General features: G+C 34.6%; 1 protein-coding gene across 5 annotated transcripts in view; it reads right to left on the reverse strand.

The window, feature by feature from the left end:
• fam13a (family with sequence similarity 13 member A) overlaps positions 1-18190 on the reverse strand; it is a 57237-nt gene extending 39047 nt beyond the window's left edge. Inside the window, exons 1-7 of one of the 5 annotated variants that reach the window (XM_051870021.1) lie at positions 17949-18190; positions 14087-14285; positions 11406-11615; positions 7915-8092; positions 4574-4721; positions 2227-2313; positions 421-513 (exon numbers count right to left, since the gene is read on the reverse strand). In XM_051870021.1, the coding sequence (XP_051725981.1) occupies positions 421-513; positions 2227-2313; positions 4574-4721; positions 7915-8092; positions 11406-11615; positions 14087-14285; positions 17949-17975 (942 nt within the window). In that variant the 5' untranslated portion in view covers positions 17976-18190. Of the gene's footprint in view, positions 1-420; positions 514-2226; positions 2314-4573; positions 4722-7914; positions 8093-11405; positions 11616-14086; positions 14383-17948 lie in introns of those variants that run through there. The other 4 variants (XM_051869275.1, XM_051871597.1, XM_051870845.1 and 1 more) reach the window with 4 other exon arrangements.
• Positions 18191-19116: the final 926 nt, after the last annotated feature.

Consider the following 19116-nt stretch of genomic DNA (forward strand, 5'->3'; position numbering starts at 1 on the left):
TCAGATTTATGAACGCAAAGACTCTTCCTGCTAGGAAGCCACAATTAGGATCTGAACTTGCTTCTGGTTTACAGAATAAAGTTTGATAATGAATACATGAAGGGTATAGAGATTTCGCTTAAGTAAATACAACAAGCAATACAATTATTTTATTGACATTGTAATCCATTTTATTGATGTGTAACTTGTGAATGGAGGTTGTAATTTACAACAGTTCCAGAAGTAGGAAGTGAGAAGTTTTATATATCAAATGAAGTAGTTTAACAATCATATTTTGTGTATAATTTTAATATTATTTGAGTTTGCTGGCTATTAAATCACATTTTCTACAAGTGTATATTTGATGAAGCAAGTGTCTAAAACAGATATTGATACCTAAATAAAAAAATATTATGAATAGCTAATGTTGGTGGTTCTTACCTTCTTTTTTCTTGGTGTCGGTATAGGGTTGTCTGAACTTGATTCCTTTTCTCTTGAGGAATCTGTATTTTCAACTGGAGTGCACTGAGTGACCTAAGAAAAAGACAGTGATTAGTCAAATGATTTCAATATTATAGACCAGGGGTGTCCAATCCTGCTCCTGGAAGGCCACTATCCTGCAGAGTTCAGCTCCAACACCAATTAAACACACCTGAAGCAGCTAATCAAGGTCTTACTAGGCATTCTAGAAACTTCCAGGAGTGTTGAGGCAAGTTGGAGCTAAACTCTGCAGGACAGTGACCCTCCAGGAGCAGGTTTGGACACCCCTGATATAGATATATATTACATCTGAAGTTTATAAAAACGTGAGGCACTTTAAGAAGTACATTACAGTTCAAAAGTTTGGGGTCAGACCTTTATTCTGCAAGGATGCATTAAATTGATCAAAAGTGAACATAAAAGACATTTATAATGTAGTAAATTTTTAAAAAATGTATCTCGGTTTCCACAATTATTTTAAGCAGCGTAACCGTTTTCAACATTGATAATAATCAGAAATGTTTCTTGAGCATCAAATCATCATATTAGAATGATTTCTGAAGGATCATGTGACACTGAAGACTGGAGTAATGATGCTGAAAATACAGCTTTGATCACAGGAATAAATTACATTCTAAAATATATTCAAATAGAAAATCGTTATTTTAAACTGTAATAATATGCCACAATATTTACTGTATTTTTGAAGAGACTTTCAAATGATAGTGTACTTAGAAAAACTGTGCAGAGGAAGTACCACCTCCATACAAGCTTTTTCAAAATACAGAAACAATATTATTGTTTTCAAAACATCATGCCAGTCATTTAAGAGGGTCACGGTTCACACTGCTTCATAGAGAGAACACACACAAACATGAGATCCTGCCCGTCTCCAGCAGACACATAAACACTACACCGTGCGTTTCTGAGCACGTACACATGGCCGCCGTCACATGCAACTGACATAATTCAATTGAGAGGGATAATTAAATTCACAGAAAACAGAACTCTCATTCTGTGTACATATTGTGAAACTCCAGCATATATAAGGAAATCAGGGAAAACTCAATAACAATATGCCTGTTTGTGTGGTTTATCAAGAGAGCAATGCACAAATGATTAAATGACTTTATATATTTATTGACTTAGTGTTTATCAAGATGTGTACTTGGCACAAGCTACCGTAGATCTATTCTTCATCTTTCACTCAGTGTTTTTCCTCAGGGCATGAGCAAACATCCTGTAGTCCACAAAAACACCTTTTGTGTTATACTCAGGGGTGTAACTTTAATACCCATCGGAAAGACAAATACATGAAACTTCGGGGCCTTTAATGGGAATTAAGGTCACAAGAACTCGATCCAAAGTCAACATGACATGAATATCAAGAGTTTTAGTATCCCGGACGAGCCCCCACTTTTATTTCCCATCCCCATCTGTGGCAATAATCTTGATGTGCTGTTAAAGAAACAGTAATCCAAATGACTGCATTAATGGACTTAAAAAAATAGCTTTTGACTGACTTAAGATCTGCATCATTTGGATTAAACTGAAAGCTGAGTCTTGTGATTGTACCTTTCACCTCAGGCCGAGTAGTGTTATTGGATTGCTGAGGTTTTTGAATTGCTACGTCACTGGAATTTAAGGTTTGACACAATAAGTGCATATGACTGTGGAAACATACCCACACTGACTCTGTGTACCGTAGCAGGTTGCCTATACAGGCATACACTGTCTGCGAATACACACACATACTATCAGCCGTACCTTCATCTTCTTGACACGTGGAGCATGTGCCTTTGGGACAGGGTTGTAAGGTGCCGTCTCTGTGTTTTCAGTGTTTGTGTTGGCCTCCTAGGAACAGAACAAGGGATTCACATGAGAGCACCTGTACCCACTGACCACAGCAATGAAGCATCAGTGCACATGACTGGGCTGCATTTCAGAAGAAACATTGTTGATGGTGGCAAAAGAGAGATAGTGCGATGACGTCTTGAAGTTTTAGCGAGTCAGGTGCAAACAGCAACAATGCAAGGTCAGGGAGACACACTGGCTGTGCATGTGACAACCAGGATAAAGCAGGAGAGAGTGGCATGTTTTGGGGTGTGAAGGATGTGCTTCGATACACAAGTGTGATGTTTTCAGTCGGTCTGCACTATTGAGGCCCTTTGACATACTGAGTTATGTCTTTTCAAAATTCAGATGTTAGTTAATCAACTAACTAAAAGAAGAGGGGAAAATGGGATGGGGAAATGTTACAAATGTTGCAAATTCAAACTTGTATCGCTCACATAAGTACTATGACTTAATGTTTAGACCAGTGTTGTTATTTTTAAAGTGATAGTTCACCCATAAATGAAAATTTTGTCATCATTTACTCACCCTCAAGTTGTTCCAAACCTGTACTAGTTTCTTTGTTCTGCTGAACACAAAATATATGTGACCTGTGCTGTCAAAATGAGTCGGAATGCGCATGGGCTATTTTCGAGATGCAGGCAAAACAAGTGAAAAATGTCAATTTTAGTCGAATTTGAGGTTTTCACAAAAAAATAGTTAATTAAGCCCTCGTCTAGCTATCCCAATGCTCCAAATAGCAATTAAACATCTAAAAGTATCTTTATTTGTATGTTTTTTGAGAGGAGTACCTTTCCTTTGTCCATGAAAAATGCCGTTTTTCTCAGCTCAATTCTGGTCGACTGCCACTTCCTCTCGGCACAAGTTTGGTATCATTGTAAAATGCAGCATTCCAACTTTGTGAATATTCATAGCGAATTCTCGATGGCATGAGTCTGTACCAATGAATTGTTATTTTCAAACTCATGTTGATGTAAACATAACGATCTTACTCACGCTGACTGACAGATCCGAAGCGTGCTCACAAACACGCCGCGATCCCAATATACACAGAATTACAGTATTTTTTAAAAAAAACTGGTCTTGGCATGTATTCTCGCAAACGTTATCTGTTATGTCTTAAGTGAACATTTGGTTAACTGTTGAGGGAAAATATCTGATTTGTAACATTATATTAGATCCGTGTAATATAGTAGGTCTTAATATATAGGCTGTCTGTTTCATTAATGTTAATCAAACTACTGTGGATTTATGGAAAAAAGTTGAATATATATTTCTTCCTATAGATATGGGTTTTGACTTGGTTTGTCCCAAATTTGGTGGTATTACCAGGGATTTTAAGGTATGGCTGCTAGATGATTTTGTTTTGGAAACTTTAACTCGATTTTTCTCAAAATTGCTGACTATCAACTTTTTTTGCCGGATTCCAACAAATCATACATAATTTTGAATTATAGAGAATGTGAAAATAACACTAACTCATTTTTGATAATTTTCTCATTGCGACTCATTTGCCAGCACGGGTCATGTATTTTGAAGAATGTTGGTAACCAAACAGTTGATGGGCCCCACTGACCTCCATAGTAGGAAAAAAAATACTATGCAAGTCAATGGCTACGTCATCTGTTTGGTTAACAACATTCTTCAAAATATCTTCTTATGTGTTCAACAGAAGAAATAAACTCATACAGGTTTGGAACAACTTGAGGGTGAGTAAATGATGACAGAATTGTAATCCCTTTAACTAAAACTAAAAATATTTTTTAAAAATTATGTTAAATGAAATAAATTAAATGTTAACAGAAATAAAAAAGAATATTAAAAGCTAATCTTATTTTCAGTTAGTTATGAAGGGAAAATTTCAAGCTATCGTTTAGTTGAAGTACTACAATTAAAAACTAAAACTGAAATAAAATTACACAGACAAAAAAAAAAACTAATAAAAAGGACTAAAACACAACAAAATTACTAAAACAACTAAAATTGAAATATTGGAAAATATAAAAAATGAATTCAAAATATGAATAAATACTAAGACAGTACAGCAACGATACTAAAATAACATTGATTTCGACCCCAATTTTAGTTTTTTTGAATTTACTAATACGATACACATCAAAGAGTATTCTGTTCCCTTGCACTGCACAATTATAATTATTACTCTTAAATTATTTTTACTATGGCATATTAGATGATTACCAACCAAAGGCAAAGAGAAGAGTCAGTTCACTGGGAGTTAATGTGTTATGTCAACACTTACTTTGACCATGATGATGTTTGAAGGTTCCTCTTCAATCGGTCTTCTCTCCACCACAGACTCAAAGATGGCGCTGTACTTCTGGATCAGCTTGGCCATAATGTTATTACAGATATTCTGCTCCCGTATACCATCGAAACCAGATGACACACTGCAGAAAAACAACACATACATAAACATATTTTAAAAACTACAGTGCATGTGTAGTATGTATATGTATGTATGTATGTAAATAAGTATATGTATGTATATATATATATATATATATATATATATATATATATATATACACACACACACACACACACACACAGGCTAGGTTAAACAAAAAACTTTAGGAGTAAGAGTGAAATAAATAAATAATATTATTCCCGTCAGCATGTGGAGCCACATTGAGATACTGTCCCATGATAGACTGTCATAACACATACAGTAAATGCTGCTTCTGTATGGGGTCACCAAGTGCTCGACTGACAGCTGTATTTGTGGTTTAATTATTCCCGACAAAAAGAACATGTTGTACAAGGGTACAAGCAGGAGAGGTATGTGGCTATAATAGGCAACAGTTTTGTCACTTCCACCTCACTGAGCAGAGATTACACACATCACATATACACAAACGCTGAGGTGTCAAACACACATGCTGTGGTGACAGGGATTCCCTGAAACTGAGTGGCTGATATATTATTAGGGGTGGCGTTCATATTGCATCAGCTGGCAACTTACTTAGGTTTAGGGTTAGTCACTATAAAAGGGAATATATAAAACCGTATTTAAAAACTGTATTGCACTGATTTAAAATTAATTAATCAATTTATGGCCCAGTTTCACAGACAGGGTTTAGATAAAGCCAGGATTAGGCCTTAGTTCAATTAGGACATTTCAGTAGCTTTTATAAACATACCTTATTAAAAAACATTACTGGTGTGCATCTTGAGACAAAACAATAACACTGATATATTTTAAGATATGTCAGTGCAAGTTGCTTTCAGTTAAAACAGGTCAAACATGCATTTTAGTCTGGGACTAGGCTTAAGCCTGGTCTGTGAAACCGGGGGTACACTGAAAATATTGAAGAGTGTTTGTTTAAAACTGAATATATAGTTAGTTATGTAGGGATTTTTTTTTAATACATCTGTATGCTTTGCATTGTAGGGGCAGATGGTATCTCAAATAATCTTGGGCTGTTATTTGTCAGAGCTATTGACTTGAGAATAATCAGCCTAAATGTTTCTGTGCCTGAAAATAACAACCAAAGAATTTATGACCATAGAAAGTATGTAAGTGCTATTTGTGTTAGCGCTGACATTGAGTAAAGAATTCCACCTGGACTTTGGCCCCCTCTGTTGGAGTCAAAAGCCAGGATATACCTAGATGTAAGATAGACCGACAAAATTGGAATAAAACATGCTTTATTACGGACACAATGACAATAACATCAAGATTTTAGTTTAAAATTTATAGGAATGTTTCTGTCATGTAAGGAAAAAAATAATCATGGTTTGGTAAATCACAATTATGACATAAAAAGTCATAATAATTATTACATAAAATGTTTAAATTATGTGAAAGTCATAATTAAAATGAGATAAAATGGCAAAATGATGACATATATATTTATATATATATATATATATATATACACATAATAATGTGCTTTCAATCGATTTACAAAAATGAACTAATTAATCACACATTTTTCTGTAATTAATCACGATTAATCACACCTAACATTTAAGTTTTTAATATTTTTTATATTGTAATACTTTCACATTGAATCTCCATAATTATGTGGAAACAACATAAAGGCGGTATATTTTAAATATTTGTTTAATGGCATCTTTTTCCTAAGCACTATGAATGAAGGTCAGTATCACTGATACTGATGCCTCTATTAAATGGATTTTTTTTTCTCAATTTTAGGCATTAATTACAGTATAATTGAAAGCTATCATTTTTAACATTATAGACTTTAAAAATATATCAACTTTTAATTTGTGAACTTAAAACAATCTTCACATAAACCCATCATAATAAATGTCACATTTAGCTGTGCCTTTAGTATATCAGGACTTTTTTTTCTACTGGCCAAGTCGGGACGGTTCAGATTTTTACCTGCCCTGCTAAAATGCACAAAAAAGTTCTTTGATTTTGACCCATGTAACCTTGTAAAGAAAGCTTTAAGATTTTCAGGTAGGTCTAACAGGTAAATACAGAGAAATTGAATCATTTCTTGAATAATTTCTGTATTGGTGCAGTTAATAAACTCTGCACAGTCATCATTGCAAAAATTGAATATAAATTAATCCTTATTAAAGCTACAAAAATTATTCATTAAAAAGCAGTGAGTGATTTTCTCTGTTACCTTTGTTCTTTGATTAACATTAATGACAGACAGCAGCAGGTTTATTAGGTTCGTTAGCAGGATCATGACATGACGCACATGACGCGGATCTGACAAGTCGTATTTTTTTTACAACTCTATACGTTCATTTAACATTTTTAAACTCATTTAAGACTTACGAGGTCTTATTTCATGCTTACGAGGATACTTGCCAATAACAGGCATTTCAACATAATTTTGTGTGTTTTTGTCAGTTCAAACACGAAAGAGAACTCAATGCAGCACTGGTATGCTGTCTGAAGTGACTTTCTGTGAGCGCATTTCGGGTGTTTGTTCACAGAGAGCCACTTCACAGATCACGGCAGTACAGATTTGAGTTCTTTTTTGCATCTAATCACACTTGAATGGTTTAAAAGCACTTGAATGAATGATAGCATCATCATATAATGTAATGCTAGCCAAAGGATGCCAGGAAAAAAATGGATGCTGCGTTAATTGCGCTAAATATTTTTAACGCATTAAACTGAAAAAAAATTAGTTGCATGCGTTAATTTTGACAGCCCTAATATTTTATATATATATATAATATATATAAAAATATATATTAGTATGTAAACACAACCATTCATCACAGCAGAGCATTTAAACTATGCACTGGTCTGTGGGGTTGGTCAAGGTTTGTGTGAAGTGCAAGTGCTGATCACTCTACAATACAGCCAATGAGAAGCAAGACTGAGAACATGACACTCATATTACATAACATGCAGTTATTGGCATTGAGTAGTCGAGACACGGTTCACATAGCTTGCGGATACATGCACAAAGAGCTAAAATTATTCTAATGAGCCTGTGCTTCAAAAATAAATTGTAGTAAAAGTGAACTTAAGTGTAAAGTTTAAGGAGATGAGTGGTATCAGATTAAGGATCAGTTGATATGATTGATGGAAGTGAAAAATATTTCATTGGTTTGCTTGTGTTGAATGGTGTGATTCTGACTTACTGGAAGACATTGGGCCCAAACACTGTGGCCAGGTTGGTCGCAGTCATGCGGTTATGAGCGTGTTCCTGTTCCACCTTGGACAGGAAGTGACATAGGTAATGCAGGAGACTGTAGTGGATATCTGGCAGCTGATGTAGGAGCTCACACAGGTCCTTACAGAAGTCATCCTCATTAGATTCTGATAGAACAACATAGAAATATGATGAAGGGTTTAATATTTTAAATAGGAAGATATTAATATAATTCAAATAAAAGAGATGTGCCCAGTAAAGCTCTGAATCTTCTGAGCAAACAAGGCCAAAGAAACAGGAAATGGAATTTTTAATTAAATAAATAATTGTTAAAAAGAGTCTATATAAAGTCTGTGTATTCCTATATATATATATATATATATATATATAGAAAGAGAGAGAGAGAGAGAGAAAACTTATTATTATTATTTATTATTATTTTTTAAATAATAGAAATAAAATGTTTCATTCATATTTACATTAATAATACATTTTAAATAATAATATTGTAATTGTTATATATTTTCTATTTTAGCTGGTTGTCATAGAACCAGAGCTCCAGAACAGTGGCAGATGGTGGGAAACAAGCTGGAAAACAAGCTGGAAAACAGCAAGTGGCTACAAGGATTATTTGTGGCGTTTTTATGATGAATAGTAAATGTGGAAGTGAATAAAGCTGACTCAAAACTACTCTGTAAGAAGCAGGGGAAGGGTGACGGCATGTATGTGTGGTGAAGGGTGGAAGGAAGAGAAAGAACCACATCATGCTAAAGTCTCTAGTCAGCCTATGGAGAAAGTTGGACAAATTTGCTGAAGTGTGCCTGCTTCATAACCACTAATGGAAAAAGAGAACCTCACTATGAGCAAAAGGTAAGCTACAATTCACTAGCAATCATCTAACATTTAATACGCACAAATATCTATATATATATTAAAAGCTGTTACAATGTTAGATTTAGGGGACTTACAGATGTCATTTTTCTTTGTATATATAAAAAAATAATATTTTAATAAATGAATATTAATAACAATTTTTTTTTTTCATGTTTGAAATCACATCCAAGATATAATCTGTGTAACTACGGTATGTGCATGAATACATAACATTCACAATACAAATATGTCTTTTTTAATCCTTGTTTTCTGGCACCCAAAATGCACCATCTGGGATATATGGTGTCTCGCACATGCCACAAAAAGAGGGAGACTGGGACACCAGAGAAAGAAAACTGCAGCAAACAAGTCTGTTAAGAAAACAGTTCACGTAATTCATTCAGGAATTCCTTTTTTTTTTTTTTTGTTGCAATCTTTAATATGGAACTGAAGTGTTTATCACTGCACTGCTGATCTCTGACACCAAGACCACATTAATTAAGCAAAGTATTCTCCCTGCATGTCGCAGAGGTCAGTGAAGGATGACACAGTTGCAAATTCAATATTTTTTTCTACAGCTGTTCAGTCAGTATGAAAAAACGGAGCATGATTTATAGCACTTTCTATTATACAGTCTAGATTCAACTTCTACTACAAAAGAAAACCTTAGAGTGCTCTGCTCAATCACTGGCCTGAAGAGATGACTCAGGTGCTTAAGATAGAACCATAACCTTCACACAAATAATTTCAGTTGATAACAGCTAACAGGTTTGACTGGCACTAAACCGCTGACCTACTTTGCTATTATGAATTAAATATATCTATGATGTGTAAAAGTAGTATAAAAATATCAAAAACGTATGCATGGGATGAGGATGTACAATGGTGAGAATTCACTTATCGTCTCATGTGGGGTTTAATATGAAGCCCCGGCCTAAGGGGACATGGTCAAATACTTTGATATGGTATTAAAAAAAATATGAGATGGGAGAGGAAATTATATTTTAATGCTTTTGCATTCATTCGCTAAAGTAACGAATTCCCCTGCGCTCTCTCGCAAAGCTATTTCGTTCCCTGAAAAACTTTGAATTTGCTCACAAAAGCACTGAAGTATAGCTTTTTCTCCCACATCATGTTATTTACAACTAGTGCTGTCAAATCGATTAATCGCATTGTGTGTATCTATCTATTGTGTTCTATCGCAAAAGTAATGCATTCTCTCGTAAAAGTAGGCGTTCGTTCGCAAAACATTTGCATTCCCCGAGACCGTTTGCGTTCGCAAAACATTAGAAACAGTGCTGTCAAATCGATTAATCACAATTAATCACATCTGACATAAAATGTTGTTATATAATCGCGATTAATCGCATCTAACATAAAACGGTGTTACAAATTTCACGATTAATCGCATTTATCATAAAAATGATGTTATATAATCGCGATTAATCGCATCTAAACAAAATATTATATAATCATGATTAATCGCATCTTACATAAAATGGTGTTACATAATCGTGATTAATCGCATCTAAACATAAAATTGTTATATAATAGCGATTAATCACATCTGACATAAAATGTTATATAATCGCGATTAATCGCATCTAAACATAAAATGATGTTATATAATCGCGATTAATCGCATCTAAACATAAAATGCCGTTATATAATCGCATCTAAACATAAAATGATGTTATATAATCACATCTAACATGGAATGATGTTATATAATCATGATTAATCACATCTAACATAAAATGTTGTTATATAATCGCGATTAATCGCATTTAAACATAAAATGCAGTTATATAGCCGCATCTAAACATAAAACGATGTTATATAATCACGATTAATCGCATCTAAACATAAAATGCTGTTATATAATCACGATTAATCGCATCTAACATAAATTGTTGTTATATAATCAGCTGGTTGTCACATAGGACCAGAGCTCCAGAACAGTGGCAGATGGTGGGAAACAAGCTGGAAAACAGCAAGTGGCTACAAGGATTATTTGTGGCGCTTTTATGATGAATAGTAAATGCGGAAGTGAATAAAGCTGATTCAAAATTACTCTGTAAGAAGTAGGGGAAGGGTGAAGGTGTGTATGTGTGGTAAAACAGTGGTGAAGGGTGGCAGGAAGAGAAAGGAACACATCATGCTAAAGTCTCTAGCCATTAATCGCATCTAAACATAAAACAATGTTATATAATCGCATCAACATAAAATGATGTTATATAATCATGATTAATCTCATCTAAACATAAAATGATGTTATGTAATCATGATTAATCTCATCTAAACATAAAATGCTGTTATATAGTCGCGATTAATCGCATCTAAACATAAAATGCTGTTATATAGTCGCGATTAATCGCATCTAAACAAAATGCTGTTATATAATCACGATTAATCGCATCTAACATAAAATGTTGTTATATAATCATGATTAATCACATTTAACATAAAATGATGTTATATAATAGTGAGTAATCGCATCTAACATAAAATGTTGTTGTAGTTTAAACCTACAATCTTTCAGTTACCAGCACAGATGTTTAAGCACTATACCACACCACTTATGAATGAAGACTAAAGGTGACTCACCCTGGTGCAGCTGAATGAGAGGATTGTGGATGGAGGGATGGATGAGACCTTCAGGTAGATCCCTCAAAAACTGCTTCAGTAAACTGGCAACTGCAAAGGCGTCTGCTTCCTGATGCAGATCCACCTCTTCTCCACCATCAAACCTCTGGCGCAGGTTATCCACTGTCCGCACACTGCCATTCACTCTGAACAGACCCTCCTGACGAAGACCTGACAGATTGTGGCATCATATGAGAGACGCAAAGTTATTTTTAGTTAAAACTAACAATTTAGGTTTTCAACAGCAGGTAATAAACAAATGTATGCCACTCTTAGCTCAAATGCAGAGCTAACCTTGATAAATATTTTTCAACGTAATAAAATCTACATAAAAATCAAGTTCAAGTAAAACACTTGTGTTCACAAGTTCAAATGTAGCGTCACAGTAACATGCTGCCATGTTTTCTCAAAGGCCCAGTGCAGTGATTGGCTGATCTGAAAGGGCACAGCAACATCTAGTGGACAACAAGCACAACTGCAGCTTTTAGGCTTCAGATTTATCACGTTTGATTTTGTTTGTACAATATGTCATAAATATGATAATAACGAATTATAATCTTTTAGTAGCCTAATGAAAGTTTATTTGGTTAATGGATAAAGTTCTAATTCAAGCGATGTTGTGTTAATAATAAGTGAGGAAATATTCAGATTTAAGTTCACTATGTCCCATATTGAATATCATGATCAATTTTTATCATACAAATTTATATAGTAATAGTATGAATAGTATTGTTCTCTATTTCATCCTTGCAGTTGTCATGTTTTTGTCTGTTGTTATTAATCATATTTAAACTTCTTTATACATTTATAATGTTTGTAACTTAAAAATTGTGCTTGCTATCCTTTGTGTTTTCAAATAAATACAAAATACTCGATGAAATATCACTAAAATTATTATATTAAAGGTTATTAATTTTCCAAAAGTGATCATATATAATGGTAAAAATCAGATGGTGTTATTTTAAATGTACACGTCCTTCCTTTTTTATTTGGGTTGACCTTGAACCGTTACCCAATTACCTAATTGTAATGGTCACAGCTTGGTCCTTGTTGACTAAAGGTTTGGAGCGTTCACTAAAGCAGTAAAAGCTGTGACTTTGTGTTCTTAGACAACATGTACTATTGGCAGGAAGAAAAAATAGACTAGGCCTACTTGCCAGTTCACATTCACTGCAGCCAACATGGTCAAAGTGCACTGATTATACCCACAGTATTCTTTAAAAAGCGCACAAAAAGGTGATTTTTTTAAAGGTACATTATGTAACTTTTACCCTCTAGTGGTTAAAAACAAAAATGCATCCATTCCACATCGCTTACAACATCTCAAATCCCTCAGCTCTAGCCATCTCCGAAAAGTTTTATCACGAGCTCTGTCGCGGTTCTCTCTTAGCCAGCAGACTCGCCTCTGTTCGGCGTTTGTTTAAACGGTTGATTCTTCGGAGGTTTGAGATTTAGCTGCTCCATGTCAACCTTTCTCGCTCGTTGTGACAACAACTAACCTACCTATACACCATACGCGTCAAAGTATAGCCGGAAAAAGGCATGTTCAAGAAACATCGGCGAAGCTCAGACCGATCGGTGAATGACATGAAAGTACCGCGAAAGCGATTCAAAAGCATAAGGAGTCGTATGCTTTCCAACCATTCTCTCGGTACTTTGATGTCATAAGCCAACCGGTCCGCGCAGCGCCGATACTAGAAACGGATATGACAAGACACGCACGGGCGAGTCACGTGTGCGCAATTTCCCGCGAAAACCGTCCTCTCAGGTCTAAAATATAAACACTTATAATAAGCTTACCACACTGAATCAGGGTAAGACAAAAACGCGTTTTGGAAGAAGGATTGATGATGTATTGACTCATTGTTTAAATTTTGTTAATTTTGAACAAAAAAAGTTGTGTATGTCTCACACTTTGAACTTTATCTAAAACTGTTTTAAATAACATTTCTAAAAAAAAATTCTATTACCTCATATCAATTGAGATATCATGACTTGAAATGTTGAAATGATGAAATGTTTGTAGCCTACCTTTAAAAAATGTCACTCCACAGGATTACTTCAAATTAAAGGTATATAAGGCAATTAAAATGATAAAAAAGATCTTGAAAAAGATCTTTTGTAGACATAAATGTGTGAATAAATTAACCTTAAATGCAATATGAATTTATGATTAATAATATGTATATTTTATGTCAACAACCCGTTTTCTGTAGCAAAAGAAAAATAGAAAAGGACTAATATAAAAGAAAACATGCTGTTTTTTAAAACTTGTTTCTTAAAACCAGTGTATTAATATAATATAATATAATATAATATAATATAATATAATATAATATATAATGCCTGGGATCATTCCCATTAAGTTTAATAGGGCAAAACAAAGTACTCTGCTATTTGTTACTATAGAACCTGTTACACCTCTTAAAACAATCATATATTATAAATTGCCAAGTAACTCTTAGGCCTATATTAGACACCTGATGATTTCTTTGTGAGAATGTAGCAGGCCAGGATATGACATCTTATCAGTTGCATTATAATAGCTCACTAAAGAAATACTCAGGTTACTTTTAATTCTTTATCATTGTCCCCAGATCAGATTTCTTGACACCAAAAACTTAGAAAACCATGACACTTACCATGCTTTTCCAGATACTCCACCATACACCGGACCACCACAGGAACCCCGTCCTTGACCAGCCCCAGATCTCTCAACTCCATCAGGGACACACCAAAGATCTTCTCTCCCCCTGTGCCGGTGACCGGAGAAGGTTTGATCATGGGCAACTGCACCATCCACTTCATGTCCTCCTTAATCTGCACCGCTGCTTTGTTGTGCTTTGAAAAACAGAAGAGAAAGGAGCAGTCAACCACATCCACTGTTTTGACTGTCTGCATCATGAAGACCCCAGTCCATATATCAGCCTTTATCTGAGACTTTTCCCACTGCCAGTGTAGGTGGATCTGTCACTGGCAGGAAACAGGAGGGAGGGAGGCTAGTGTATGTGTGTCTACGTCAGGAGAGGTTGCCATGCACCTGTAACCAGGTGAGTGGAAACACAGACTCAAGCTGGCAGCTGACAATATATCAAACTCAGCTGTGGCCAGAGAACAGGGTGTACCCTACATGCTCTAGAGGAGGAACACTTTGAATGTTATGCATTCAGGAAGTTACACTAATATGGTGAACAAAAATTTACAATAATAAATATAAATTATAAATATTTTCTTTCAATGAAAAGAGCTTGGTGAGCTATTATTTTTAAAAATTATATATATATATTTAACATTTCTTTATTTAATTAATAAATAAATTATATATATATATATATCAGTCAAACCAAAAATTATTCAGACATTTTTGATATATTTTTACTAGTGGGTGTAGGACACTATAGTTCATTTATGTAAGTGAGGATAGCAAAATAAAGTAAACTGTGACATATTATACCCAAAAATTCTTCATACTGTGGAGTACCAGTAAAATTGATAAAAATTTGGAACCAAAAATTATTCAGACACTTTTACCTGACCATGTTTTGCTTAAGTGTTATCTGACATAATTAAGATTTTTTTTTTTCTGACACAGTTTAACTCTGAGATCTTGTCATATTTTATTACCATTTTTTTAAAACTATGGTGAATAAACTGTATTAATGAATGAAATGTTCAAGGTGTCTGAATAAATTTTGGTTTGACTGCATATTATAAAAAATATACATATATATATATATATATATATATATATATATATAAATAAATATAATATAATATAATATGTGTGTATAATCATATATATATATATATATATATATTTCTTGATCATTTAAAAGGCATTCACATATTTTGATGGTTACCACAACATTTTTTTTTTTTTTTTTTACAACTGATCTGGCTAATAGCAAGTTTTAATGTAGCAGAAATTATTGTTATCATGGTCAATTCTTTAAGGGTTTCTTATATAATATTGCTAAGGGAAAAAAGCCCTCTTAAGCCAGCCTAAGACAGGAGACCAGTTAGAAAACCAGCAAACCCTTTTAGGCTGAGATATTTTTCAGCAGGGCTATATAATCTTTTTGCAGCAACTTTTAAAATGCAATAATAAAGTATCCAGTTGCATCATGGAAGACAGTTCATATGGACAATAAATTAACAAAAAGCTTTTTTCATGAAAGATCTTAAAGTAACATTCGTCAAAATTCATTCTTTGTGTCACAAACATACAGATACAATGCATCCTTATGAATGAAAGAGCAAAATAATGGATTGCATTCAGATGTTGTTAGCAGTCCTTCAATAAATGAGAAGGTTTCCTGCTCGTTCTGTGCTCTACAGCCTATTGTGAACATCTTCTAATTGGGTGTCCTGTACCAAATGTCCTCGTTCGGCAAAGTGTGACCCAGGCTGCATTGTAAACACACGTGCATATCTTATGCTCAAATGCATAATCAGCTCAAATACCAATTATTTCTGTTTCAATAGTAAGAGGATCATATACAATATAATTGCATGTATCTTTCAAGAGCAGGCATGACAGCATAGAGAATACATGGAGAATAATCAGAGGGGATCTGCTTCAGGAAGCCACTGTTACCACACACACTAAAGCATATATGGAGACGTGCTGCTTCATAGGTTTCAACACAAACTTTATTCTTAGTTACAGGTCTAATTTGCTTCATAATCATAAAAAAGTTTGAATACTATGATTTGGTTTCTTTTATGTTTTCCATGATGGACATGCAAATGCTAATATTTATGTTCAGTTTGTTAAGTGGCCTTTTGGAATCACACCTACACTCACTAAGACTGCATTTATTTGATCAAAATTTCAGTACGAACAGTAATACTGTGAAATATTATTACAAATTAAAATAACTGTTTACTATTTGGATATGTTTTAAAATGCAATTTATGTGATCAAAGCTGAATTTTCAGCATCATTACTCCAGTCTTCAGTGTCACATGATCCTTCAGAAATCATTCTAATATGATCATTTGCTGCTCAAGAAACATTTCTTATTATTAGCAATGCAGAAAACACTGCTTTTATTTGTAACAATGAAAAAGTCTTTACTGTCACTTTTGTCAATTTGATTTGTCCTTGCTGAATAAAAGTATTACTACATTTTAAAAAAAAATCTAATCTTTGAACAGTAGTGTACATATTTAATCTAGTTAGCAGGAAAGCTATACATCTCATTATGCTTCCTTAAGTCCCTGAATTTGGTGTTAAGAACATAAGCTCATCTGAGCTACTCATGAGAGACCTACAGGAACAGATGTCCATGAAATCACCCCCAACCCTCACAACACTTCATATGTGAAAGGGCCACACATGTGTTTGCATACAGTCATGCTATTTACAGTCAATGAGGGTAATAAAGAACTCTGTGCTGCAAGTTTCCATTACAAGTTCAAACAATGTCCTAATTACTTAATGACGCCCCCCCTACTTTGAGGTCTGTGGATCTTCAAACCCTCCCCCACAGTCTGATAAATACACCTCAGTAAGCTCCTCATATCACATGAGTTACTTCAACATAACATGTCTAACCTTGTTTACGTCTAGCTGAATAGTGTAGTTAAGCTAGCTCAAAAACTAAACTAAAATACACTACTGTTTAAAAATTCGGTGTCTGTAAGATTTTTTTAAGACTTTTATTCAGCAAGGACACATTAAATTGCATCAGTAAAGAAATGTATAATGTTAAAATATTTCTATTTCAAATAAATGCTGTTCTTTTGAACTTTCTGTTCATCAAAGAAAATGGTGGGATTTTGAATGCAGGATTTGCCCTGTTAAAAGAACATGGTTAAATATCACAAACTCCATCTCTGTTCGGTGAGAAGCGAGTCTCAGCATGTTCATTCATTTCTCACACGCATGCGTGCACATATGCTGTGTGTGGTCCTGAGAGCAACTGGTTGTAGCATTGCACGCTAGCAACAGCTGCAGAACATCCCTGCTATTATATAGTAGAAACTAGCAACACTGCCAGAAGAAGTGTGCAAAAACTGAGTTCAACAGCTTGTCAATGGGGCAGTATCTTTAAAGGGACAACTTTGTGCCTTATCTACACCTAAAAGGTACATATTAATACCTTAGAGTAGTAATATGTCCCCTTATACGACACGATTGTGGACCTTATATGGGTAAACAAGGTAAAAAGTTGTCCTACTGTCTGAGTAGCTGTTGTACCCCTAAATGTACAAATTTTGGACAAATGCACACTGCACCAAAATAATGTTGACTTATATTTAAAGATTCACTGAAGTTGACAGAAGATGTTTACAGTTCCAACACAGGAGACATTGTGAGCAGATGGGAAGAAATGACCTCAGTCTAGCGGATTTTACTCAGTTTTAAGTCCAGGATCACAGCCAGCACTCATTCACACTGATGTATTCAGAAACTCCTCAGTGTGTAAATACAAACACACACTCTTTCAAACTGGCTGCCTTATATGGAGTTGACCAGCATGTTTTTTTTGTACTTACACAGATGGTTATTGCTCCAGCCCCCATCTCCCTCTTCTTCCAGGAAGAGCCTGTGGTGAAAGAGTAATTAATTCCCCAAAATCCTTCTGCTTTCTTACAGTGGCCTCCTTAACATCCCATAACAAAGTCCACAGCTCATAATGTGTTGTTTAGTCCATCTTTGGACCGATTAAATGTATCGGAAAACTTCAGAGGCTAAGCAGAGGAGTCAGCCTCCCTTTCCTAAAAGCTCAGTGGAGGAGTTTAGTGACTCTTCACCAGATGAAATCTGAGCCCTGTGCTCCAATTGGCTGGTGTTGTGAGTCACATGACCAGCTGGCCCAAACCTTTGAAAGTCTCTCCACATGGGGCAAATGAAAGGAAGCTGCATCACTTACCAATTCACAACTTGTCTGTGTTGGTATGAGGGGTCTTTGTTGTCTGTTGGATATATTTTAAAGAATCTACTTAAATGATAAAGAAAATTAAACTTTGGCTTTCTTTGCATGTGTTTATGTTTTGATATTTTAGAATTTTGTCATTCATTTAAGTGAGAAATTCGAGACCAACATAAAAAGGCATGTATATCTGTATGCACACATGCACAGGCTTTTGGACTGAAGACAAAGTCTTTGTGTGCAACGAGTACAAAGAGTGCTGGTCTTCAAAAGCTTCGCTAATGGATGCATGGTAATTGGGTATGGGATGATTTTAAACTATTTAAGGAGTTCACATGTAGGCTGGACACTTGGCTGCTTTTCCTTCACTATCCAGGTTTAATTCTCATCAATTTCAAAATGTATATTTGTCTACAAAGCTACTTTCAATCATTTTGGCATTTGCCTTTAGATCAAAAGATTTTAGGAACAAATTCAGAAGTTATCAAAAGTTATCTTACCATTAAAGGATTAGTTCACTTTAATACCCCAAGCTTTACTCACCCTCAAGCCATCCTAGGTGTATGAGACTTTCTTCTTTCTGATGAACACAATCGGAGTTATATTAATAAATATCCTGACGCATCCAGGCTTTATAATGGCAGTGAACGGAACCAACTAGTATGAAGCTGAAGAAAGTGCCTCCATCCATCATAAACGTACTCCACACGCCTCCGGGGGGTTAATAAAGGCCTTCTGAAGCGAAGGGATGCATTTGTGTAAGAAAAATATCCATAATTAAGTTATAAAGT

This window comes from Ctenopharyngodon idella, chromosome 1 (assembly GCF_019924925.1).
Source record: "Ctenopharyngodon idella isolate HZGC_01 chromosome 1, HZGC01, whole genome shotgun sequence".
Taxonomy (NCBI): Eukaryota; Metazoa; Chordata; class Actinopteri; order Cypriniformes; family Xenocyprididae; genus Ctenopharyngodon; species Ctenopharyngodon idella.